Source organism: Lissotriton vulgaris, chromosome 7 (genome assembly GCF_964263255.1).
Source record: "Lissotriton vulgaris chromosome 7, aLisVul1.2, whole genome shotgun sequence".
NCBI classification, from domain to species: domain Eukaryota; kingdom Metazoa; phylum Chordata; class Amphibia; order Caudata; family Salamandridae; genus Lissotriton; species Lissotriton vulgaris.
Genome location: NC_141695.1, coordinates 390,988,004 through 391,015,054, shown reverse-complemented (window position 1 = coordinate 391,015,054; position 27,051 = coordinate 390,988,004). Strand labels below are relative to the sequence as shown.

The following is a 27,051-nucleotide window of genomic DNA, read 5'->3' as shown; positions in this document are numbered from 1 at the left end:
CAATTGTTTAATGCTCTACACACATTGAACAACATACACCTCACACCTGAGCACTTGCCTACGTATTACTTTTGACACACAAACACTTGCCTCATTTACCACACCTCACAACAAATGGTTGCCTCCCTCTGTACAGCACACACCAAAACTCTACCTCACTTACCCTCCCTCATACAGGAACTCCTTCCTCCCTCATCATCACACCCGTGTTCCTCGTTCTCACAAAGCTGAACATATGAATTCCTCACCACTCCTCAAAATCAAATAAATGCCTCCCTCAGCACTCTTCACACTTGCCTCCTTCACCACTTTCAACATCTGAACACATGCATCCAGCACCATTCCTCACATCTGAATGCATTCAATCTTTTCGTCTCCTCACATCTGAACATCGTCCCTTATCACTTCTCACCTCTAGATTCTGTTTATATCACCAGTCCTCACATCTGTTCCACCAATCAGCCTTCACATCTGTATAATGATTCTCTTGTCCAGTTTGAACACATGCAGGTGTCTCCCTGATGTCATGCCCTTGACGTGCCTATTTATTTGTCCTAAGGTCTCTTGGAGTGACTATATGGGAGCTTTTTGAGTTTGGCAGCCAACCTTACAGACACCTTTCGGATGAAGAAGTGTTGACCTTCGTCATCAAGGAGCAGCAGATGAAGCTTGCCAAGCCCCGGCTCAAGTTGCCCCACTCTGACTACTGGTGAGCAGGCTAGGAGGGATGGGCATTTGTGTTCAGAAATTTTTCCCCCGTGAGTGGGGGTTTGTATTTAAATGACAGCTTTGATTACTTACTGATAATGCCATCACTCCAATTATGTCTTTCTTATCCTAATGCTTCATAAAAGAGTATAATCTTTCTAATCAGAATTCTGCAGTGAAAGTCCTTTCATGCCCATGATTACAACTGGGAATGCACTAAATGTTGCGTTGCTCCAATCTTTAGCGTTGATTTTACCCAATCATCAGAACAAAGTCATAGGCCAATGTAGGGAGGGGTGGCACGCATCAAGAACTTTGATTAATCAGCTTGATATGAAAGTAATGAGATGACCATTAGGTAATCTATTAAAGTAAAATATGAACAGAAGATAGTTAAACAGAAGAAAAGCCCAGTGCTGACTGAATTTCGCAATAACCATGTACCAAAAAATTATATCAAAAGATCATATTTAATGTAAATTCAATAGGAAATTAAACAGAAAATAAACATAATAATAATGACACTCATACAGTTACACTAACAATGATAACAGTGTGAAGACACGTGTAAACTGAACAAACAATGTCAGAGAAAAAACACAACAAAACAACATGTACAGAAATACATAATATAACAATGGTGTCCTCTCTTATTTATGCCACGTTTCAAGCAGGAACGGCGTTTCGAACCACGGGTACTTTAGGGGTCATCTTCAGGACAAAGGCTTCAAGTATAAGAACGTCCACTTTATTTTGTACAAAAATGAAATATGTACATGGATTTGTTTAACTATCTTCTGTTTATATTTTACTTAATTTGTTTTTTTGGCTCATGAACCGCTGTTTGGAATAGAGCATATACTGCCCAAGGTTCTTGTTCTAAGGTTGCCCTTGTTGTTTGTAAATCATTAGGTAATCTAAGCATTATTGCATTGACCATCATCCATGACTTAGTCATTCATATCAGAAAGATAATACATCGGGATGAAGAGGTTGTGGGTGTTTCCCAGTAATAATTTAAACAATGCAGCACACCAGCATATGATAATCATCTGAATTTACTTAATTTTTAACAGTAATTACAGAACAAAAAAACTCCAAGGATGTGTTATCTTCCACCTCCGGCTGATTCTGGGAAAAAAGCTTGACAGGTCAGGCCTTCAAATGCCCTCCAATCAAGGCCCCTGCCCTTCTGCCAATAGTATAGCATACCTAGACTTGCCCTGGGAACCATTATAAGGCAAATCTTAGGCCACGGAAATCCACCCACACATGGACTAAGTGTATTTTTGACTGACCTAAAACTAGCAAGGACACTGCCTCGCCTACTGAATTCAGGAGACTGGCCCAAGAGCATAATTACTGCACACCTGATAACTAGCCAGGAGGACAGTGCACCCTGTACTGCTGTTCCTGGTATCTGCGTAAATTCACAGCCTCTTCAAAGGCAAAATGTGCTTCAATACCAGCCTATGTTAAACTTGTTCAGGAAAGGAGCACTGCACGTGAGGTCTCCTAAAGAGCCAAATGCCTTGCAGCAGTAATGACCACTAGGAAGAAAACATTATCGGACAGATACTGTGGAGATTCTTCCAAAACAGATTCTGTTTCTTCTGAATGAAGAGAATTCAACCCCAGTGCCACATCTCAAGATGGAACTGACACAAAATTACACGATGGGATACTACAAAACCATGAATAAGATTAAAGGCAAGCCACTTGATTGAGTCCAATTCCACACCATTGCTTACTCATGACCCATATTCTTCCACTGACTCCAGATAGTGGGCAACTCCAAAGTAAAGCACCACCTAAAAATTATAATGTAGAGAAGATTCACAATGCAAGAGATGAACTTCCATTGCAACACACCAAGCCCAATAATGGTCACAGGGCTTGAATATAGGTGGCTTGCAAATTACCTTACCTGCCACTGCTAAGTCTATGGCAATTCCTCTGCTGGAATGCCAGCCTCTGAAATTCCAGAACAAGATCTGGCGATGGAAACTTGAAGGGATAGGAGATGAACAGAAACAACGTTCCTTATGAAATACCATCCACATTCGAAGAGAAAAACAGTGCTCTTCCTCCAGAGAGGGACACCAGAATCACCGTTGCGCCATCCTCTGGTATTCTTGCAATGAGGGCTATCCGGTTGTGGGGCATTTAGTGAGAAACTTGACAAGGGAAACAACTGTGCACTTATCTCCTAACCACCTGCAGTTTTTCGCAAAAGAATGGTAGCATTGCATGTTTTCAGTCCGCAATTAGATCTGCAAAGGGAGCCCCAACTCCTAGTCATATTGCAGCAAATATGTTTATAGGACAGACGATAACTCTGTGAGGATGGTAGGACCTCAGTCAGCCTCTCCACCACAATATTCTTTACCCTTATGTTGATGCTGATGATGACAGGAAACCCCTAGCTACCACGATGCCACTGGGAACACCAAATCAACAATGCTCTGGAAAAGGTTTCTTCAGGGCCAAAAGAAGCTTCAACATCACTTTCCAGTTAGAGGACCTCAGGCCTCGGTCCTCTTGGTCAAGGGCTTGCTCAGAAATACTTCACCGACCCAAGACAGAATTGCTATAGAAGGGACGAGATATTCTCATACCTGAGCCAGGTTTCTTGGTATCAATCAGACTTGGAGAACCTTCCAGATCTAACCAGACAATAGGATCAGTATCTCAAAGCAAGACAACCTCAGCTTCTAGAAGTGTCTTAGATGTACGCGGCACAAATATTCATTGGCATGGCAGCTGGGTCCAGCTCGACAGGTTTCGACCCCTGGTTTTTTCATCACGTGTCCTAGTGCCTCTCGCTATTACCTGATTGAGGCTTTTCTATGCCATAGCAGGTGTGAGAATTGTTACTATTGTATCTCTGCCACAACCTCCTGGAGAAACAGAGTCCCAATGAATTATAGACCTTGGGAATGTATTCATTGAGATATGCTTGGTTGATTAGTTTGAGTTCGGAAGGCTGCACACGACCTTCATGTTGTTGAATGACTGAAGAATGAACAAGTCAGTCAATCAGAAAGAGCTGGGCCGCTAGATGCCCAACAATAGACATTTGTGAATAACTGCTATGCTGATTAGAGGCCAAAAGGAAGGAAGGAATTTGAAGTCTATACTTTTAATAGAAACCCACCACTCCCATAAGGAGAGTAAAGTCATCCAGGCAAGTCTGAAAATCCCACAGCAGAATTAGAATGATGGGGTCTTGCCATTTTGAAATCGATTCTCCAAATGAACAAAATGTTTGGTGTCAGGGGGAACTCCTCTCCCTTGTTAACGTCTAAACTAAACAATATATGTATAAACTTAGGGCCACCACTAAGGAGACAGACAGTATTCTAGAACAACAGGTCTAGATTTATTAGGATCAGTTTTCTGGCAGGAGCATGGCAAATTCTGTCAGGATGAAACAAGTCTCTCTCCTAGCCTTGTAAACATCCCTACTGGCAAAAAGGATAGATTGACTATTCCCAAATCTCCTGAAAGTGTGACAGCTTGTCTGCCTTTCTTCCCAGTCCTTATCCTATGTTGACTCTTGCCGATGGCTCAGTATAAAACATAAGTTTCCAAGTGAATACAGAATGAACAAATAGCATTCTTGTAGCATGCATAAACGATCACCCTAGGGCCGGATAGCACTCATACTAATAAAGAATAAGAAGGGGACTCAGCAAAAAAAAGTTGGGTCTTATGAGCCTTTCTAAACAATTGAGAGGTTTTTTGCTGACAACATTACAGTTGAAGGGCATCCCAGAGGGCAGGTGCCACAAAAAAGCCTTATCCTCCCAGTCTTGCTCTTTCAAAACAAAGATATGTCAACCATGGCAAAGACTACGAGAGACAAAGGAGAGTGTCTAGGTAGCTGCTTCCTGAAGACAGTAAGACCTTTCTCATAAAAGGCTTTATGACAGAAGCACAGTGCTTAAATAAAGTTACCTTTTCAACTACAAGCCTGTTGAGAGTTTGTCGTGCCCCAGAGATTCCGTCATACATCCACAAATTGGGTAAAAGCCCTGCTGGCCATGTTCTGTACCTCTTGAAGTCTCCGTGTTGAAGTAGCATGAAAGGCTAAGTAACAGACATTAGAGGAGTAGTCCTGGAAAAAATAGATAGAGGACTCTCTATTAATTTATGTTGCTAGAGTGAGAATTGTTTCCCGCCAGTAGCCTGGACTCTTGAGCGTTTCCTCTGGTATGGGTGCATTTCTCAACGTGGAAGGCTAAAAGTTGGTGACCAGTGGCTGTCATTTCCTAGCAACAGAATTTCAGATTTTGATCACATAGGTCTCAAGAAATTGCAATTCATGCATTGAAACTTGGGCAAAATACATCTTGTCATTGCTGAGACACCCCATTTGGGGTAGCTGCGTGCTCAACAAATGCCTTTTTATTATTATTCTTGGATGTCAGAGAACGACTTCCTAAATCTCAAAATATGCTGCCTGACATCAGCATTGTCACTACAACAGACCAAGCAGGGAGTGGGATTTGAATGGGCAAAAGAGTTCCCACTTACCATGCAACACCAAACGCACAACTCTTCTAAGCCCCAACACTAAATGTTTCTTCAACCGTTTTTTATTTTAAGATATACATATTTGTATCCATACAAATTTCATTAATGGACATATACCTCAGTACTTAAAGAGATTTTCTTTTAATCTAGTACAGAGACAAATAGATATGGCACAGCGAATCAGCCCCCTATCAACATCCCAGAATTACCCAAACCACTGTCAAGTCCCGTTGAATTAAACACAAGGCCCCTGCTGTACACATAAAGTCCAAACATTTTCTATGGTCAGCCGCAGTGAGTAATTTAAAAAGCATCAACGTGTGTTTCAGTGGCTAAACTCCAAATTTAAATTCCACCTTCATCAGAAAAAAACTAAATAACCAGTGATGCAATATAATGACAGCTTTTCAGTCGTGTGAACTGAATTGCACAGAGGTCAATTGTCCTGGTACTCATTAAGGAAAGGAAGGAGGAACAATTCACACAATTTGATTTACTCCAAGTTCCTCAAATGGCATTTTAAAGGCAGGTAAGGCACAGATAAATAGATGTGGGTCTCAGATCTTTTAAAGCTCTCACCACTTCAAACTTTTAACTACTCCAAAGTGGAAAATCCCAAAAATGAAGAGGTGAATCAGGACTGGCCTCATGGGCTCTTCCATTAGGTAGGAGAAGGAGAGGATATGCGTGTATCCAGGCAGCAAATAGGGCAGTGGCCGTCCCATAGATTAGCGTAAGTGTCTACTCTAAATCAGGTGGATCCTATATTAAGTAATGGCAGGATGTGGGATGGAAGTAAAGACCCCTGTGGCCCACTGCAGTGTGCCAGAAAAGATTTGGATCAATAAGGAGGAATAATTAGAGACTGATTTCTTCCAGAGAAAATGGAAACATTCCTGTCACAACAAACCATTGCATTTGACTAAGATAATGCACCAACTGTACCAAATGAGGCTGGCAAGTCAAGCAAAATGTGGCAGTTGGGAATGCATGGATCCAGATCCAGTGTACAATCATTCAGTTCGGAGACCAGAGAGGCTTCTGTCCCCTTGCCTAACCCACTGCTCATTTGGCTAATGTGTAATAGATGTTGATCTTTGACATATTTGGAGAGCCCGCCAGAGAGAAACGTTTCATGAGTCTTGGATACCGCACATAAAACGGTGATGGGCCTGTAGCTGGCTTTGACTTTGGGATTTAAGCTACGTTTTCTATAGAAGGGGCTTCAATACTCCTTCTTTCCAGCCTTGCAGGAATGTGCCAGAGATAAAGGAAATAGTGAGAATAGAGGTAATCACTAGAATGGTAACTGAAGAAGTAGATTTAAAACCTTAACCAGGTTGGTATCATTAGGGGAACATGATTTCAATGGGAAGATAAATCGTCTGCAAGACCAAATCCCACACACCTGAGTGTGTTGCAAAAATTATCCTGATCTACTGTGCCACATCCTTCTTAGGGTCTAATGAGAAGAATGGTGTGTCTTCCTCCCTAATAAACTTTCCATGACGGCCTGATTAGGAATGGCCCAATACATTCTGATGGGTAATTACCAAGAGAGATATTGCCCTCATTCCTTGTTACATTTCAGAATGTCAAACGTGCCGGATTTTAAAGAGTGAAAAATATACCGGCATGAAGCTTTGGGTGAAGTAAACACAACAATTCATATGTTATGTCCCAAATTCAAGGACAAAATCTGGTGTAGGAGATAGTTATCACAGCCAGTGACATTCTGAACACGTTTGTGTAGGATTTTATAGGATGCAATAGTTATCCACTCTGACCTCAGGACACTCCTAAAAAGGCCCTAGGAGTATGTATCACTCTTGCACATCTTCCTAATCACATTATGAAGCGTTCAAGAGGAAGTAGTAAAGGGGCTAAAAGACTCAAATGAAGTTGTGCAGTCTCTTTGGCTTCTTTTGTACATCTTTGGGGTATCTTCTCATTTAGAACCTCAGACAGGGTCTTCCCCATCAGATACCACTTAAGTCACTAACTAAAATGATGTGTTGCTGGGCCTGCAGTTGCAATATTGGATCCTATAGCACAAAAATTAAATTTGAGGCCTTGTATTCAAATGTTTAAGAAACATAGTTGAAAAGGCCATGCATTCTCATTGTGGGATTAAATTAGTTTCTTAATTAAGATCACCTTTCCTTTTTACTCACACTGCAAGGGTATTTCTTCCCATCTGCTTAATTAAGTGCACATCTGTTCTAGATATTGTCTGATCTCTTAGGGTCTAGGGGGCAAATTGCGATTCCTCAAATGCGATGTAAAAAGCACCCAAGTTGTGCGATTTCTCCTTAAGAATTCGCAAATTACCTTGCGATTTCTTTGAAAAATTCACTTTTTTGCATTTTTCTAAAAATGCTATTTGAGAATCGCAAATATATCCTTTGATACATATGCCCTAAATGACCACTTGTAGCAAACATTGCACTCTATAAGAAAACATGAGGAAACCTAAGACATTACATAAATCCCTACAAGGGACAGTGGGTAGGGAAAGGAGAGTCACCAATGAGAAGCCTTTTGTCTAACTGCTGCCTTGATGGCAGCTTGCTACTTTAAAATGCTTTCTCACTTTTATGGTTTTTGCAGTCTATAAATATATTAATTGATTGGTTTAAAATAGCTCTGTGTATCTTCAAGGGCCACATAGGAGACAACAGGATGTATGGCATATTATATGTTGCTATGTAAAATAAGATAGTCAAAGTGGAACATAAAGAATAACACACACACACGAGTCCTAAGGATCTGTTGCTGCTCGTGTGTTGCAAAGGGCTGCAAACAGGCACAGTGATCCACTATATATTATAATGGCATAGTAGGCACAACTTAAAATTAGGCTGCATCACATGAGAACCTGCACAATCTTTGTAAATGTTGGCCTCAGTCAGTGGTGGCCCATCAGTGTGGGTGTCAGGACTGTTTCCCATCATTTTTCCAGAGCATGATTAGTGTCTGTGAGACTAAGCAAACGTCAGCCTGATGCACAATTATCATGTCAAAGCCAGGCACTTTAACTTGTGCTAATGTGCAGCCACTCTGCAGTCAAGGTTTGCCGAGCTGAAGGTCCTACGGCCCTGAGGTCAGCGATATCATCAGCCCAGAAACAACTTGTGAGGATACTCCCTCGGACATCAAGGGGGAGCAGTACTGATAGAGTCAGCCCTTTAGTTTAAGCCCTGAAGTGCACAGGGCTGATTGTCAATCCCTAACGCCCAGCTTGTCACAGATTCGGTGAGATCAGCACACCTCACTTACCCACGCACCCCACCCTGTGACAAGTTAGGGAAGGTCTTCAGCTCATTGGTTGTCCCTTGACAAGGTCAGCCAACAAGAGGAGTTGGCAGGGTCTTCAGATTCTTGCTTCCGTTTCAATACTTACAGCTCCTTCCTGGGCCATTGGGCTTCTACCTCTCCCCATTCGCTGGTCCTGCCTTCTACTGTCGCGGCCCAGACACAAAGTCTTTCTCTGAATGTTTGGGAGGGTGTGTGTATGTAGGAATGTATGTGTATTTGCCCATGTGGGCTTTGTGAATGGGTATGTGTGAATGTGTGCTTGTGAATCGGAGTGTGGTTGGGAGAATGTGTGATCATGAGTATGTGTTTGCTTTTGAATTAGTGTTTGTGATTATGTGCAGTCCTTGTGTGTGTGTGTGATTATTGTCAGTCCTATGTTCTTTTGAATGGATGGGTGTAAGTAAATGTGTCTGTATCTTGGAAGTGAGCATGCACATGTCTGTCTTCCACACAACTCTTTATATTTACCAGGCTCCACTAATTGAATGCATATACAAGGAGCTCACTATTGTACTATATTCTATTGCAACATTTATATAACACTTACTGCCCCTATGTGGGGCGCTGAATCGCATGCCTGCTTGAGTACCACGCTACCCTGTGTAGGATGTGCTGTTGTCTCTGTTTTGATCCTATGTGAGTAGTGTTTCCATGACATACATGATGACCACTGAGTTGCGGTTGTGCTATTATGTGATGTAGTGCTTATTAGTGTGATGAATGAAGAGGTATGAGGGAGGCACACAGTTTATGGTTTTCAGTAAGCTGGCAGCTTTGAGCAGGCATGCAGGTCCCTTTATGGTATTTCATATGATGATAGTGCACTTAGTTGGTTACTTCACTAGGTTGTCCATTCTGAGATATTTTCTTTAAGGTTTATGGTCTTTGGCAGGCATAGGTCAGGGGAGAAACGGTGGTGGAATTCTGCTGGGGTAGACTTTATTAATGTCATCCCATATCTGATTGTCATTGTGAGGAGTTAAGAAGCTGTCGTACTGTGTAGCCTTTCTGAACCTGAAGTGAAGGACACATTTTGCTCAACCACTGGCCTAATTTATTTGTTCCCACTTCTCCATGTAGCCATTGCTCTCAGGCTTTTGTAAAGGCCAGCTCCTTCTGTCTAGGTGCAAGCTAGGACACTAATGCCTGACAGTTCTCCTTAAATAGAGTAGAACTGTCATATTAGCTGAACCCAGAACGACCTTCGTAACTTTATATGAGGCATTAAATTGCTTTTCAACAGAACCAGAGTACATAAAAAAAATTCTTTTAGGCACATAAAGAATAAGTAATTTCTCTAGAATCACAGAATGTTGAGTTAGGAGTTAGGGCCAGGAATCTAACCTAGGTCCCCAGTTCCAAAGGTAGCAGCTCCAGAGGTTGGGCCACAAGTCCTCTTGCAGATTAACACCTGTAACAAAGAGGTGAATATGCTCAGTTCCTACAGCAAATTATCCTATAGATGTGCAGTTTTAGTACGTGTAAGGAAGACTGGTAATAGAAGTCCCCAGACATGTTAAGACCAAGGAGTGAAGCATGTTTGTCATATTTGTACCAGAGCCATCAGGATCCCTCAACTCGTGCTCTTGCAGCAGAAATAGATTTTGCGAGTGCTTATTAGGAGTACTGCTGACAGTCTGTAAGCCATGTAGGTCTCTAGGAAGGAGTACCCTTTAAACCCTTTCTGAATTCCTAATATCGGGAAACACTTCAGGGGGATAAAGCAGCCCGTGCAGATTTAAGTGCTCCATTATGACCCTGCTTGAAGCACCATATAAAAGTATGGATACAAACATACATACATGTAAGAATCAGCCTTTCAATGTGTTCAGCATGAATAGAACTAGTTGCAGAATGTATTAGGAGGATTTATTAACTCAAGAGCAAAACAGACCACTCCTGCTAAGGATCGCGAAGCAGGCTTTGAGCTTCTCCATTCCTAAAACCATGCCTGCTCTGCTATCCACTCTCGTTCCTTGTAAAAAGGTTTGGTACATGGTAACCTTACTACTTTGCCATCATTTATGCCGTGAAGGCGGAAGCGGATGGAGTCTTGTGCTGCTGGAATGCTAAGTAACAACATTTGAATGAAAAATTTAAATATGTGAAGAATTTTACACTTTCTTGTAAATAATTTGAAAGAGAGAATGGTATTTTGGGAAACTAACCCCGGTATTGTAGGACACAAATTAAAACTATAATTAGACTAGCCAGGCAGTACCATCCTATACTGCCTCAAGGTCCCCCACAGACTCTCACAAAGTACAGGAGCAAATGACCCGAGTGCCATGGAGTTTCAAATTCACACACTTCCTCCACATTCACCAGCAATCCCTAGCAGTAGGATCCTTAGGGACAGGCAAGGACATTCGACCTTGTTTAACCTGGCCAGATTTATGCGAGATTAGGAGTGGAAGAAGAGCAGTCCACTTGTTCTATGAGGGCATGAGGGCAAAGGTCAGCATGAGAGAACTCTTTCGTTTCGAACTTGCTGTATTGTCAGATATTAGCTTTTTTTTAAATTGTCTTTCCTTATAAACTTGTGTCATCTTGTTTCTACCCTTGTTGATGTGAACCTCACAGGCAATTCAATTACTTTGCTTAATTTTCTCTCCATTTTGTCCACCCGGCCCTCTGCAGGTATGAGGTGATGCAGTCCTGCTGGCTATCTGTGGAGCAGAGGCCCACTGTTGAGGAGCTCCACCTGCAGCTGACCTACCTCCTCAATGAGCGAGCTAACCAGGCAGATGAAAGCTTTGAGTGGCGCTGGAACGAGCTGAGACCCAGCAAGATGTCCTTGGGTGTGCTCCGGCGTTCAGAAGAGATCTCAGCCTTCCCGCTGCTGGACAACTTCACCACCGATGGCTTCCACGCTGACATGGATGACATTCTGACAGTCACTGAAAGCAGCCGGGGACTCAACTTTGAATACATGTGGGAAAAAGCCCGCATGGGTCGCTGGAAAGAGTCACCCCACTCTCCCGATTACGCAGCCAGCAACGGGGGCCTGACTGTGCCTGCCAATCCCTTCTATGACTCTGGCCACCAGCATTCTCGACAGAACTTGGAGACACCCAGTGTAGTCCCTGTCATCAGTGCTCGGAGTCCTTCCGTAAGTAGTGAGTACTATATCCGCCTAGAAGAGCATAGTGAACGGAACAATGGTGTGGATTGCACAGTCTGTGCCCCCAGCCCTGTATATGAACGGCAATATGACCTTGAAGACCAAAGGGGCCACCACAGGCATATGTCTCTCGGGAGCCCAAACTCACCCCTAGAGCCGCTCTTCTCTTCAGACTGGGACCCACTCGAGAGCAGCCGGGGTAGTCCAGAGCAGCCCCCTGCTCATATGATATTGCATGAAGTGCCTTCCCTTGTGCATGGCTGGACACCAAGTGGCTCAAACCCCTTCATTACTATTGCCAGGGACTTGCCACGCTATGTCAACCCTTTCCGTGGGCCAGGGGAGAGGGACATTGCGAGGCACATTCAGGAGACATCCCTTATGGAGCCTATAGGTGACATGTTCTCCGGAAACTCCCTTCTCAATGTCTACCATGACCTGGAAGACCACCCACGGGGCTGGGACTGTGATGGGGTGGAAGGGAGAGGGGCTGGAGAGACTCTGGCTGAAGATCCAGCATCGTTGTGTGAGTTCCTAGAAGACCGGGCCTCGCCATGGGACTGCGAGCCGTCTCTCATGGAAGACCAGACATCAGAAGAGAGCAGCAGCAGTAGCAGTGGTGGGCATCGCCGGGGATCACTCGCCTGCCCTCTGTGCAACAGAGGGCTGCGGGGAAGCCTGCAAAAGTGTACATGCTCCATGCTTCGAGGGGATGTGGTCATTGACTGGGCCCATCACCAAGATCTGGATCATGACAACTATGGGCTGGATGACAACTCCTCTCTCAAGGTTGAGCAGGGATCTCTGTCAGAGTGCTCCATACAGGCCCGGGTGTTCGGGGAAGGTGATGCTTTGCCTGGAGGCCCCCCTGGCGAAGGCCTGGCCTCTTCAGAGCATGAGGAGTTTTTTGATCCACTCATGGGTGCTGCGGTGAAGAGCTATGACATCCAGGACTACCCAAAGAGGGGTCAGGTGAAAACCCACGACACTCTTCAAAAGAGCAGCCTCCAGCATCCCTCTTCTCCCTACATTGGCGTGTCAAACGCATTGTCCAACTCTAGCATCATGATCCCCATTGAAATCACTCCACTGTCAACTCTGGCAGAGAGTGCTGAAGAACAGACTATAGAGATACTGCCAGATATGCAAAAAGAAGAAGACTCTCTAAATCAAAGTGCCCTGTCCTCCACAGTGGGCAATCATAGCGAACAAAGGGCAACACTGGACTCTGTAGATTCTCTCGATATACCATCCAACACCAGCTCCTCTGATGTGTGCAGCCCAGCTTCTCATGACTCCTCGCCAGGGCAAAAGTTTGGAGACAGTGGCTACGAAACGGAGAACACCTTCTCTCCAGAGTTTGTTGTCAAGGTAATAGAGGAGGATGACGCAAAGACCCCAAAACTCACCTTGACACCCATTTCTGAGTCAACTAGCGATCTTACTCTCACTGAGGACATGTCTGAAGAGCAAGCCACCCCGATTGATGAGTCACTGCTGAGAACACTGGAACCAGGAATCCCCCACAGAGACTCTGCCTACTTCTCAGATGCTGACACAGAGTCTGAGAAGCACTCAACAGGAATCGGTCATTTGATAAATGAAGAAACTCCTGAAACACTGGACCAGGGTGGTGGCCAGATGCAAGATGAGATGTCAGTTGCAGCAAATCTAGAGCATGGGCAGCCTTTTCAGCAGCAGATTGAAGAAGAAGTGAAATTACATCTTGATCCTGTGAAAGAAGTTACATCAAAACAAGACAGCCCTGAAAATAAGGAATATGAGGCCGTGTTACCACTTATAGAGAATGGAGGTCTTCCTAATAAATATTCTGAAAATCACATTGAAAGTCATTCTTTGAAATTTCAAGGAGATACAAAGGATACTACTTTAGGGGAGGGGGCAGCAGACATTGAACTGGTTGGCACAGAGACAAAGAAAGAGAATGGTGAAAAACAATCTTTTAGTATTGACCTAAAGGTCAAAGAAGAAGGAAGCATGAAAACCTCGAAAGAAAGTGGCTTTGTGGTGCAGATTTCCAAGGAGGAGCTCTTAGTTTCGTTGAGGGAGAATGTCACCAAAAATGTGTTGTCCAGCAAAGACTCTAAAGCAGCAGGTGGACCTCATGTCTTCTTGAAAGACCAATCTGTACAGAAACTGTGGTCCATGGAGCCAGAAAGAAAGGTGCCATGTGAGGGCCCAGAACATAAAGGAACATTATGCCCGGAGAAAGAGGAGTCATTGGGACCCTCTGTCATTTCCGATACCAGGCCGGATCCATGCCCGGACACCACCAACAGTGAGGACTTAACATGCTGCAACTCTGAGAAGCTGTGTGAGCATTTTGGGGAGGCGGACGAGAAGGTTCAAGTGACTGACAACCTGCCAGACAGCCAGAATGGTAGTTCAGCGCAAACCAACAGTACAGGCTCCTCAACTGAGTTCTCAGACTTTCCAAGCCCTCCCCCCATGGAAGTGACCAGGCCACAGCAACAACCAAAGCTCTTCTTGGATTTAACAGTTTCGGGTAACCACGAGAGTGAGAACATCAAAGGTAAGAAAAAGGCTCTTGTGATTAATAACTGGACTGATAATGGACCAACGAGATGAACACCAATTTAAGGAATCATTTAAGAGAATGCATGTTTAGGCTCAAAGTATATTATACTATATGCAAATGTTTGTTTTTCATATTTCAGAGCCAGCTGGCTAAATTCTCAAAAACAGCAGGCCAATGTAGTGAGGCATTCAAGCAAAACACAGAGCTGGATTTACATAGGAAGTTGAGGGGATGACAGGCAGGCCCTTTTAATTGAAATCTGCCCGTCCTTCGATTGAAAATGCCATAATCCTTCTGGTGAAGCAGAATGGGCCTGTAATCTCTTGATTATGCATGTAAGCATCAACTAAAGATATATGTAATGAAGTACCCCTTAGCATACATTATAAGGACATTGCAAGTAACCAAGGAGTTTCATGACCATATAATGGAATGAGACCAAGGCTGAATTCTTTCATAAGGTTATGGAACTCTGAGGATAGAATGATAGGTTACCCTCACTCTGATCGGAAACTTTTTCAGTAAAATGTCCATCTTAATCTTGGGACGGAGGCTGTGCTAGTGGCACTTTGAAATGATATGCCTGGTTGGATCACTGAGGACCATTTGTCTCCACTGGTCTTTTTACACGTGCTGGCAGAATCTGATACAGCGGATCATCATCAGCAGGTCCTTTTGAACGCTCTTGCCAATGTTTCAAATACCTATCAACTACCATCACTTGTTTTAGATGTTTTTTTTGCCTAAACGACACCAACATTTAGAATGCAGCATCTGTTGATGAGACCAGTCTACCAGCGATTGTGGGGTTTCACGTAGCATCACAATTTGCCTGTTCTCTTTTAAATATATTAGCCCCTCTGTATCAGGTACTAAGGAATCCAAATCTGTTTTAATACTACAGTAAAACAAGATTGTCTGCCAGCATATCAGGCCTTCACTAATCTGAAATGTTTTCAAGTAAACTATGGCAAAATGGGGATAATGGTCCTTTATTTGAAGGGGGAAGTGACTTATCAAGCTCTTCCCCATCTGCGTATTTTAGTTAAGTCTATTCAACGTTCCACGAAGGTCAACAATTTAGGTGTGATATTAGACAGCCTAATAACTATGACCGGCTGTTAATAAAAACTGTTTAAAAAAGAAATCTATCTACTTATTGATACATACTCTTCTTTTGTAGCTGATGCAGAAATGAATTTGATGCCAAACAACTGTAATACCATATATGCAGGTTTCTCGCATTTACATTGGCTTCAGGCACTCCAGACCACTGGAGTTGTAGGGATAAGATATCGTGTATCATGGATGCTGGAGAGAGCTCTAGTGGCTGCTTGTCAGAGAGCACATTCCCTTTAAAATGTGATAATTAGCCCATAGTTGTTGAAATGATGGTACTGGCATGGAACATTTCAATGTCTAAGTACCTATACCTCCCATGAAAGCTATTTGATAATGTGTTTACAAAGGTATTCAATGCAGCATCAATATGTTTATTGATATACCTTTCTGGATTGGGTGATGCTGTTGACCAACTATAATGTAAGAACACCATAATTCCTTAACTTTGAGGAATGGTATTTCACTAGTCATATGCCATTGATAACAGCTGTATCTCTAGTGCAACGTTTTCACCCACTATTGGCATTTTCTCGCATACTTTTTTCCTGATGAGTTTTGGTCAGAAGATTAAAGTCTGTCATTGATTGTAATATGATTGACTTTTTTCCTGATTTTGTGTCTGTCGCACTGGGAACAGTTTTCATGTTTTGCCTGTTTCGAAATTCAGAGTGTAAAAAACAAACAATTTATTGTATCCTTGCACCAAACTCCAGTGATTATAACTTTTCTGCCTGGAATGGGAAATAACTTAGTAGGCCTAGTAATACTGTGCAGTATTGCCGGCTTGGAGAGTGCGGAAGATGTCATAATGAAGGTTGGCAGTGGATGATGAGGTGATTTGATGGGACGCTGGGTCAGGGCATGTTTCAACCACCCTATCCTGCTGTAGGGGGTGGGCAAGGACCTGGCTGTGCTGTAAGTGTAGCCCCGAACCAGAGCTCCTGCAACCTGGAAAATGCCTGTGGTCTCCGAACTCAAAATGATCTGGTCTGAACTTTTCCGGTCCATATAAATCCTGGCCCGCAGATAATTGGAATTGCAGATAATGGAATTCCACCTAGTGTCATCTCTATGGGTGAAGTTGCTCAATTGTATTGAGGACTTTAGTGCTTCCTTTTGGGGGCAATCAAAAAGTATGTTCTGTAATATGTGCACCTGGATATCCAGCTTACTGACTACTGGTCCAGGATAAGTACAATAGTTGAAAGAGTATTCATCCTTGTTCCAATTATTTTTAGGATTGGTTGGTAGTTCCTGACTGGCAAATTATTGGAGGAGGATTTCCATTGCTTTTAAGATTGGAGTAAGCATAAGTCTATTTGCTTGTATGTTTGCATGTCACAATATTGAGTACAATAATAACAATCTGCACATATATCGACTCCACAGTATCAACTATAAAAATATCATTAAGGGAAGAATAACAAGAGAAAAACAGACATACAAGTAAATACTTCTTTGATATGTTGATAGTTGACATTGTGCAGACGATATAAGTGTAGGTCGCTATTCAGACTTCATTAATGGAGTGTTCCCTTAAAGTCTTTGGCTGCATCCATGGCCCCAGGCAGTTCTGCCAGATGATGTTACATTGTCACACATTGGTCGCTGCTGTAGTGGAAGTCCTGTCTATATTTGCAAAGAATCCAATGAGATCCCTTGTTTCCACCTTGCCCTTCTCATCCCCTTTGAGGTACCATAATAGAAGTCAAATATCCTCCATCTAAAAAGAAAATAATTTAAAGTGAGTTGCATGGGCAAAAAGACTTCTCGGTCCCACAAACAGTGAACAGTACAGCAAAGTAAAGCAAGTTCTACTCTTGTTGTAAAGAACATTTGTCTTTTATTTAACTAAACAAGGGATTCTCTAGAACCGGACAAGAGTGTGGGGAAGGAAAGTCACAGGAGGTATGGCCAAAAATAGGCCAGCAGGAACACTGTGAAACACAGGCGATCACAATTCATGATTTTGCATGTGAGCTGTTTGTTTGAGCGAGTATGTCATCTCCTCTCCTGACTCATACAAAGACCGGCATTTCAACAGCACTGTTCTTATAAATATCAAACTTTGGTCTGTTTACCTACTTGAATTCCATAACAACAACACTCTTTAACAATTCAGCAATTCCCGAATAGCTTCTCTCATATTCGCTGGGAGACCGTCTCTCCGGAAGGCTATTGATCTACGCGCTGTTTCATAGTCTAAGAACTAACCCACTCTTCTCAGAAAATATGGGGACACTAACATCAATTAAACAAGACACGGAAGACTTCTAATAAAAGTTCATTGAGAGGCACTTTCATTCATTGAATTTACCATTCATCATAAATTAATAAGAAAATGAAAACTAGAAGAATCTCAAAAGAATTGTGCTCGCCGTTTATATTTATGCTATTATATTCATTGTAAGTTTAAAAAAAAATTTCAATAAAGTAATCCGCCAGGTTTTCACATTTGGCTGTATCTAGCTCAGGAGGTAGGGGTTGGGGAGATGCCCCAGACAGCTCTTTTACAACTTTAAATAGGACTTTTGGATTGTTGTGATCTACAGTGATGGTGTGGTTTACATGTTAAGCACACGCAGTTTACAAAGAACATAGTTGTCCTTTATTGTCTGTTTATAGATGAGTTTTGCCTCAGGTGTTATAGCCCTTTCTCCAAAGTCTTTCGAGCGCTTTACGTGTGATTTTAACTATTTTTAGTTTATCCGAGAACCATGCTGCGGGAGGGCGATGGTTACTCATTTCTTTTTTAGGCAGCGGTACACATGCATCTACAGAGGTCATCATCCATGATTGAATGTTGTCTGCCTCTGCAATCTTTGTTGGGAGAGTGGCCGGAATATTGTTTAGAAGATGTTGATTAAATTGGTCAATATCTAAATTTTTCTAATTTCTGATACCCGCTTTTAGAGGAATGTTACAGGAGTTTATTCACTGTGTCTCCAGTTTTATCCTAAAGTTGACAAGGATATGATCTGACCAAGTGATGGGGAGGGTTTATTGGCATAAGATGTTAGTTACATTTGAAAAAATGGGATCGAGCAAATGTCCCGCCTGGTGAGTTGGCCCAGCGTTATGAAATAACACATTCATGGCTGCTAAATCAGCAGTCAAGGTGGAGCTGACAGTGCATGTGGGGTCATTAAAATGGATATTTGAATCTCCTAGAATGGTGAAGTTCGTCGTGTCTATAATCAGGGGGGCAATCAATTCAGGGAGCAGCAATGCCCAAGTTCCAACAGAACCGAGGGGACGATAGATCATAACCCCTGAAAAAGTAAATTTAGAGGTGAGCAAGAGTTTAAATAAGCTGGCTTCACAGCCTGTGTGGGCCAAATCCTCCCATTTGCAAGTGTAGGTATTTTTAAAAATAATTGCAATTCCTCCTCCAATTTTATTTATGCAATCTTTCCTAAGGATAGTATAGTTAGGGGTAAGGCAATGGCTAAATCCGGTCCTGAGCTCTCATTTAGCCATGTTTCCGTTAGGAAAATGGCGTTGGGCTGTGTGTTTAGTAGCAGGTCATGCATATCTTCCTTATGTTTGGGAAGTGATCTGCAATTTAGGCTGAGAAAGGTGAAGTCTATTGAAGGCACTATTTTGGCTTTGTCAGAAGAGAGCCACCGAGGATTAAAATTCAAGTGTCAAGGAGTAATATCAATATGTGCCCCTTTGAACGGTGTCGTAAATGAGAATCCACAGCAATAACAGTTGGATCCCTGATTATCTGGGAATAGGGGCTTACAATTCACATTAGTTATGGGGTGCCACTCTAGTAGTGATTTCTGAGTGGAGGTCTTTATTTTTTTAGTAAAAGAGACAGGGGTCATTGGCTCTGGGCCATCCTATAGTAGTATCCTCGCCATTCTTAGATCTGGCTCCCCTAAAGACCCACTTGCCATTTCCATCCTCCAAAAGTTGGAACTACCAGTACTTAATGTTAGCTTGGAACTTCTCAACGCATCGCTACATGAAGCAATAGTACCAGTGGCATGGAAACACGCCATGGTCCTACCCTCTGCAAAAAAAAAGCAAAAGCCGATTTAGCGGATCTTTCTAATTTCCGGCATATATCCCTTCTCCCTGCCTTATCTAAAATTCTGGAGAAACATGTTAATCAGCAACTGACTAAATTTTCAGACTCACGAAAAACCCTTCACACATCACAGTCAGGTTTTACAGCTGGATTCTCAACAGAATCCACGCTCCTGGGTGTCACTGAAACCCTTTGTATGCACCTGGACAGGGGAGAAACAATGGCACTCAAACTGCTCGATTTGAGTGCTGATTTTGACACTGTATCACACACTACCCTTTTACAAACCTTACACTCTCAGGGTGTAGTCGGAACAGCACTCAAATGGTTGTCCAGTTTTTTATTGGATAGGACCTTTCAGGTTTTCTCTCCTTCTGCGAGCTCTAAAGTCCATGTTTCCCTGTATGGAGTCCCACAGGGATCCATACTTAGTCTGCTACTCTTTAATATCTATTTTAGGCCCCTGGCCACTATCGCTGAGGAATCTGGTCTAACCATTTTCTCCTATGCAGATGATACCCAGCTTATCTTCTCCTTGTCCTCCAAGGAAACATCTAATGTATCATCGCTCCAGGTAGGGCTACAAAAGATAGCTGGCTGGATGCTTTCCAATAAGCTAAAACTAAACGGTGGGAAAACGGAAGTTCTCATACTTGGCAGGAACAAAGATCTTTGGGGCTCCCAACATTGGCCATCTCAAATGGGCAACCTCCCAAAACCATCGCAATCAGTACGTAATCTAGGCATAATCATAGATGACCAACTTTCTATGAGGCAACAAGCGGTAAAGGTCCCTTTGACCTGCTTTACCATCCTTACTCTGGATATTGTCCAGGCCCACTCAATGAACGGTTGTACAGGCCCTAGTTATATCCATATTGGATTACGCCAATGTACTATACTTGGGCACCAATAAAGAAGTGGTTCGTAAGCTTCAAGTTGTCCAGAATGCGGCAGCCAAGTTACTGTGCCAATTACCTAGAAGACATCCATCTCCGGAACCCTTTGCGACCATCACTGGCTCAGGATTGAAAATCACACTAAATTCAAAGCCCTCTGCTACATGCACAGGATTAATTCGGGGACAGCGCCACAGTATCTCAGGGCTCTGGTTCACCCATATCTTCCTACGCGCCTTCTTTGCTCTTCATCTCAGGCGAAGTTCCAAGTTCCCCGTATTAAACAAGCACGCATGGGCGGTAATTTATTTGCCTGCTTAGCTCCCTCACTGTGGAGCTCACTCCCCTTACAACTCAGACATGAAAGCACACACCATAAATTTCGAAAAGACCTGAAGACTTGGTTATTTAACCAACAATACAGCTCTGCCTCTTGCGTTGTGTCCGTTGGCGCCGGTAAACCTCCAAGTAGCTGTGCGCCTTATAAATTCAAAATTCATTCAATTCAAATTCATTCATCCATTTCTTCATCAGGAAAGTATGTTGTGTATCTTCAGATTCAGTTCTTGTGCCAATTTATGGAGGTTCTTCAAACAGAATTTAAAAATCTCTTACATCAATGTCTCTTTCTTATGGCACCATTCTTGTCAAGTATGCCCATTCAGGAGCTTGGTACTTCTTGTTTGGCACTCTTACTTGATCTTCTGATTACTGATTTATCAGTCTCCTTGTCAACTAAATCTGTTACTGCTTCAGATGATTTTTCTTCATTTCATTTCACACTTGTTAAATCTTTGTAACGCTGTCCCACCTTTGGACCATTCAGATTGGATCAAGCTTTCATCATCTGGTTAATTTTTTTCACCTGTTCAGTTTTCATCTTTTTTGTGTCTTGATTTGCACCACTTGTAACTCAGTAGTTTGATTTGCTCTTGGGGCTTGATTTTTGTCTTGTTGACAAGTTTAATACGTGCAGAGGTTTGAATGTGAGAACCAATTCTTGCACATCAATATTTAAAAGTTTGTTTTTCTTGATTTTGATTTTGTTGTTCTTGTTGGTTTATTTTTTTTCGTGAACTGTCTTTGTTTTCCTAGAACTCTTTGTTCTCCTCCACTCTGGATCCACGAAGCAAACTTAAGCTTGACTCTATGAACCAGAAGATTGTGTCTCTGGTTCCTCACCTGTAGTTCACACTCTTTATGTAAGAGATGTGTGGATCTAACTCCACACTTCACAGCAGTGTTCGTCACCAACATGGCTTTGTAAAGCCCATTCTACTTGGGCTCAAGGCAACTTTTCTCTACGTTTCTTCACCACTACCCAGTGTTCAGGTCCAGGTCATCACTGGGTAATTGCTTGCTGAAGGTGTAAAAACCTGCAGCCGTGTGAAAGAACCTTCTGATTTACCCATAAGATTTATAGTCACTAGTATCTTCCTTCGCACATTTACCTGTTGACATATTACACACTTTTGACAAACGTTTTCTGCAATTGTTCAAAAATGAGAATTATACCAATACTTTTTAAAGGTGTCCACCATCCCGTCACTTCCTACCTGCGTAGGTGCATTCATAAATCTTGCCATCTGGAGTAGCATTGAGTTAATCAACACATGCCTCCTATCAGTTGGTCTCGAAATATAACTTTCACCTTGTCTACACCGCACTTTTCCCCAGATTCTATTTTTATCCTGTGATGTTTCACATTACAACTGCCTTAGGTCCTCAAGAGTTTGAACTGATATGGACAAGACATGATTTACAGTTTTCACATCGGTTTCAGAATTCTCATTTGATTGCATTGTGATAGACACAGAGCACAGCATATTGTATCCTTATCTGTAATGTTATCTTCCAATGAAACCATGTTATCTCCACTCTTATGTGCAGCTCCTTTTTTAACAGCAATATTATTTGCCAATTTCAAGGCATTGAGTAGATCAAATTTTTTTGAGCTGTTCCTAATTAGGGTGCTAGTGGATGTGATGAAACCCTGCTGGAACCACAACTGCCCAAAATTTTGGTTCACGGTTGACTAACAGTGTAGATTGCAAAAAACTCAATTCACTGGCTACACAGCATGTTCTTGTAATGACAATGAATTCTGCTACTCGTACTGAAGATACATTACACAAGTAGGATACCTACACTATTAATGTCAAAGTGCAAACTAGAAGTAACAAAAGATAGCTCATAACTCGCTTGTGCACTACGAGGAGAATACCAGTTTGTTAACCTTTATTAACTGATGTACTCGGGTCACTTTGCTGCACTCGTTGATAAAACTGCTAAAATTGCGAAATTTGTTTAAAATCTTTTTAAAGTGTCCTTGTTTTTATTAGGTGTTACTCTTACCCGCACATTAAAATTGAACTCAGCCACCCTGCTGCTTTAGCGGGAATAGAGTAGCGGGTGTCTTTCACGAGCGCCATCTTGGGTGAGGGGAATTGGGCTCGGCCACACTTCAGGGGCGGTGTTCTATCGGGCAGGCACCTGCTTGCCTATTTAAGAACTGGCAATGCAAGCGCACGGTTAGGTGGAATCTAGAAGTAACAAAATATAGCTCATAACTTGCTTGCAGACTACGAGGAGAATACCAGTTTGTTAACCTTTTTTAACTGATGTCCTAGGGTCACTTTGCTGCACTTGATGATATTGTAGTGTAGTTCCTATATTCCCAATAGGCTCTGCGCATTGGAATAACATAAACAGCAGTGTAGACGTAGGACTGAGGTCATCTAGGTCTCTACTGACTATGTTAGACTTAATTAGTTTTGCCAGCTAGCTCAGAAGTCACTAGAAACTTTCTCGAATGTTCAGGAAAGGGTTAACCGTCCTGATTTAGACAAGAAGGGATTTGTTTCTGACAACCGCATAAACATGACAACCTTGCTCCCCCAGAAGAAAGAGTGTATCTCCAGAGTCGTGTGAAAACAATAGACAACTATTTCACTCAGTCAATCGTGCATGCTTAGTTCCACCAGCGTGCAGAGAAATAGAGAGAGGTGTCATTTTATTGAGCAGTCTTCTTTCTCATGCAAGAGAAATGAATTGCCACGATTGCAATACTTATTATAAAGTAAAGTGCGTACAGTAAAAGTAGTATTATGAAATAATACTGTCAAAGCATTGATATGGTTTCTTAGCCATATGAAACATTGACTAACGAACTCAATTGGTGCGTCTAAATACGCCTACCCCGGTGTACCTGACCTAAGCCTAATATGTGGGAAGGAGTTACGTTTTTGCCAAGTATCGGAATAAAGAGTTCTCTCTAAGGTTTTAATCAGTTCCGAACCTTGGTTATAGAATGAAGGAGGTCTTGTATCTCGCTCCTCAGGATTCGATCTCCCAGCAACCCGTGAGAGTGACTTGGGAACACCGGAGCTGGATTTTCTCGGCTGGAGAAAAAGACAGCGTCTCTCTCAGTGTGTCAAGGGGAGGGGCGGCTTCCATCGGCTCTCATAACAGCTGGGCTCCTGGACAAGTAGAACGTCGCTCTGCTCCCAACCACCGTGTGTTTGCTTAAGGCAACGTTGGTATATTTATACCTGAAAGGTGCCGGGTTTGACGTAAGGTTGTACATAAGACGCCACTAAGAACTAACAGTTCTTTCTGGACTCCAGGAGTTCTTGTGCAAATCAAAACAAAAGCAGGGGGTTTTCCTGTGCTGCTGGAGGCTTGGTTTGTTTAAAGAACGCGTTGTGCTTTCTAGGAGTCTATGGGAGTAGCCTTGCCGTGTTTTGGACTGCATGGGCTATTTCTAAATATGGATATGATTCTTATGCCTTTATAATGATATAATTAGTTATAACCACATAAGGGCATGAATCTGGAATATCGAATTAGGGTCCTAAATAGAAATACAACACCCACTCCACGTATTAATGTCCATCATTACTAAATAATAAGCAATATAAACATATAACGATGCATGTGTGTTTTCCAACCCACCCCAAAATACATAATTGCATTTGAAAAGGTGTATGGTTTGTACACGAAAAATGAGTATTGGTACTGTACGCTTTTTAAGCAGGGTTATCATTCAGTTAAATGCATATATATATCAGCTTAATGAATTGCGAAATTACACATGAAATGGCTCTGTTTACAGAATAGAAGGTCGAGAACATTTCATCACATATTTATACGATATTGTACATGTGCTAGAGGCTGAGGTAAATATTGTCTCTAACGTTTCTAAAAATAGAAGCTCTGTTCTCAAAGAATGGTTCTACTTTAAGCAGAGTACCCTGTGCCGGAAAAAATGGTAAATATTTTTGATGTGAAAGAAAAATAATTTTGCTTTCAGGGGAAGAAATAGTTCCAAAAGTTTTCAGTTGCTTTGTTTAACAGAACTGAAGGCCAAATTCAGAGTTCAGGGAACGCTGTGTGCTTGTTGTTTTTAAAAGTTATTCTCGTTGTTCAGAGGAGAACATCATATCAGACAGGCTCGCAAAAAATTGGTCTACAACATCAGGTGAAAGTTCGACCAAGTTTGAAAATACTGAAACTGTGCAGTTCTGTGCGTAATTGCTATCATCGATGTTTGGATCAGCAATGCTTAAAGAAGGTTGTACCTGTTTGGTGCTGCTTTCCTCTCGTACTTCACCGCCACCTACTCGTAATGATGAAGTCTCAATGAATGCTGTCATCAGAATAGGTAGCCGCTGGGGACAACACGTTGCATGAGTCGTTACAGGACAAAGCAAAGTATCGATATCCATTGGTACTGCTAATGGTAGTGTAAGACAGACGTCCAACACACATTCTTCTCCGCATAGCAGACATCGAAGCACAGGTAAGATACAATCCTGCCAGATTGGTCTGAATGAAAGAAACCAGGTTGTACTCAGATCTCTTAGCCGGGCCACTCCAAGGACCTTAGTGATACGGTCTCGGTATCGTATTGCTAGGATCATTTCTTCCATCATTGCTGGAGTCTAGTCCGTGGATTGGCTTGCCATATCGGAGCAGAAGGAATAAAAATAAAATTCCTGTCACGAGTCCCAAAATTAAAGGTAGACCGCCAAAGACAGAATGGACAAAATTCTGGAAGATGCCCAGAACTGTTTCAAAGGGTGCTAACAGTCCCGAAAAAACTGTCCTAAATACATGTGCGATGCCACTGGTATCAGACATGTTTAAGATTTGACTTAACATTTCTACAAAATGCACAGGGCAGTTTGTTGATAAAAGGGTATGTATCTCTGATGTCGTCCTTGCAACTTATAGATCATACGTTTCTTTGGACGACGTCAGTGGCACAGTAGTCTGTAAAAGAATAGACTTCATTCTGCTTAAAGTATCAATTCGAATAGAAGAGATATTCACATAAGGCCATATTGCTGCCTCCATGTCTGAATTGCTTTTTGGATACAATACTTGCATACAGCAAACGACCCTGGAAGTAACAGTTACGAGATAACGCTCTCCTGGCACCATTCCACAACAGCTGTGGTCATTTATTAAAACGTAGCTTTGGTTGGAAAGTTGTCTGAAGAATGGCTCTATCTGTTTTGCAGGAGTGCCTTGCAGGTGGCATGAAAGGTTAATTGAAGACCCTTCGCAAGCTTCATGCAAGTTAATACCTTGGCACAGAAGTGTACCGCCTAGTGATTTTTTACAATTATTGCCACTAAGGAATACCTCCTTTTTCCCTTCACTATAACATTTGTGTGTGTAAGGTAAATCCCAGGTTGATTTGATGTATCCTTTACCCAACCTTTCATACTGGCCTGCTGATATATATTCTTGGCAATATTTAAACTGGAAAGTTGTTATCGGAATTGTAATGGTTCTGTGTATTATCTATTCAATGACAGGTCTCTCTGACATTGTCAATGATAATCTCTCAAGTTTTTCAATGCTCAGAATCGTATAATCTGCTCCTTTTTGTGCCAAACTGATTTGTTTATCAGTAAGGTTAAAGATAGGAAATAATGACGTTATGTTGATTAGACGCCATGGCACGTAGCCTAAACGTAGGTTTTGCAACGTCCAGCCAAGCTGTACAATAGAACTGAATTGGGACTGACCATGCTGTAACATTAGTAAGTCTTGCTCTATTATATCAAAGGCAGATGATACAATACTGTCCAGTGAATATATTCTGGAAGACAGAGTCGTTAACCCATTGTCCACAACAGAAAGTGATTTTTCCAAATTTATACGATCAATTTCTCGTATTTTTTCTGCTGTTTCCATTTGCATTACTTTCCAAGCTCCGTTGTATGCAGCGTACAGCGACGGCTCGTGGAGGGAGTTACGGTGGGGCAGGAGGGTGGGGAGGGGGAGGGGCAGGGCGGAGGTTGCTAAAAACCGGCATATGGATAATTGCAGGTAAGTAAACAATTTAATTAATAAAACGAATTTCGTAGTGCGCCTTGCATCGCAAAATGCAATGCAGTGCGAGCTACGAAATTCGTTTTATTAATTAAATTGTTTACTTACCTGCAATTATCCATATGCCGGTTTTTAGCAACCTCCGCCCTGCCCCTCCCCCTCCCCACCCTCCTGCCCCACCGTAACTCCCTCCACGAGCCGTCGCTGGCAGCGTATATACCGGCCGCTATGAAACGTTTTTGACGCTGTTTGCGAGGTCCCATTATGAAATCTCGCAAGTCAGCACCTTCTTTAAGTAAAGTCAAGTGTTGCTTAATTTCAGCCAGTGTGGATTTCTGTAGCCACTCAAGGCATAATTTCCCTACACTGTATGTTGTAACTATCCCTGGATGTTGTC

The 27,051-nt window shown here is 42.4% G+C and overlaps 1 protein-coding gene across 1 annotated transcript in view; it reads left to right on the top strand.

Moving 5' to 3' along the window:
- Positions 1 to 27,051, top strand: part of LMTK3 (lemur tail kinase 3) — a 206,341-nt gene that overhangs the window by 101,071 nt on the left and 78,219 nt on the right. Inside the window, exons 11-12 of the mRNA XM_086930342.1 lie at positions 560 to 709; positions 11,206 to 14,243. Of these exons, the coding sequence (XP_086786468.1) occupies positions 560 to 709; positions 11,206 to 14,243 (3,188 nt within the window). The remainder of the gene's footprint in view (positions 1 to 559; positions 710 to 11,205; positions 14,244 to 27,051) is intronic.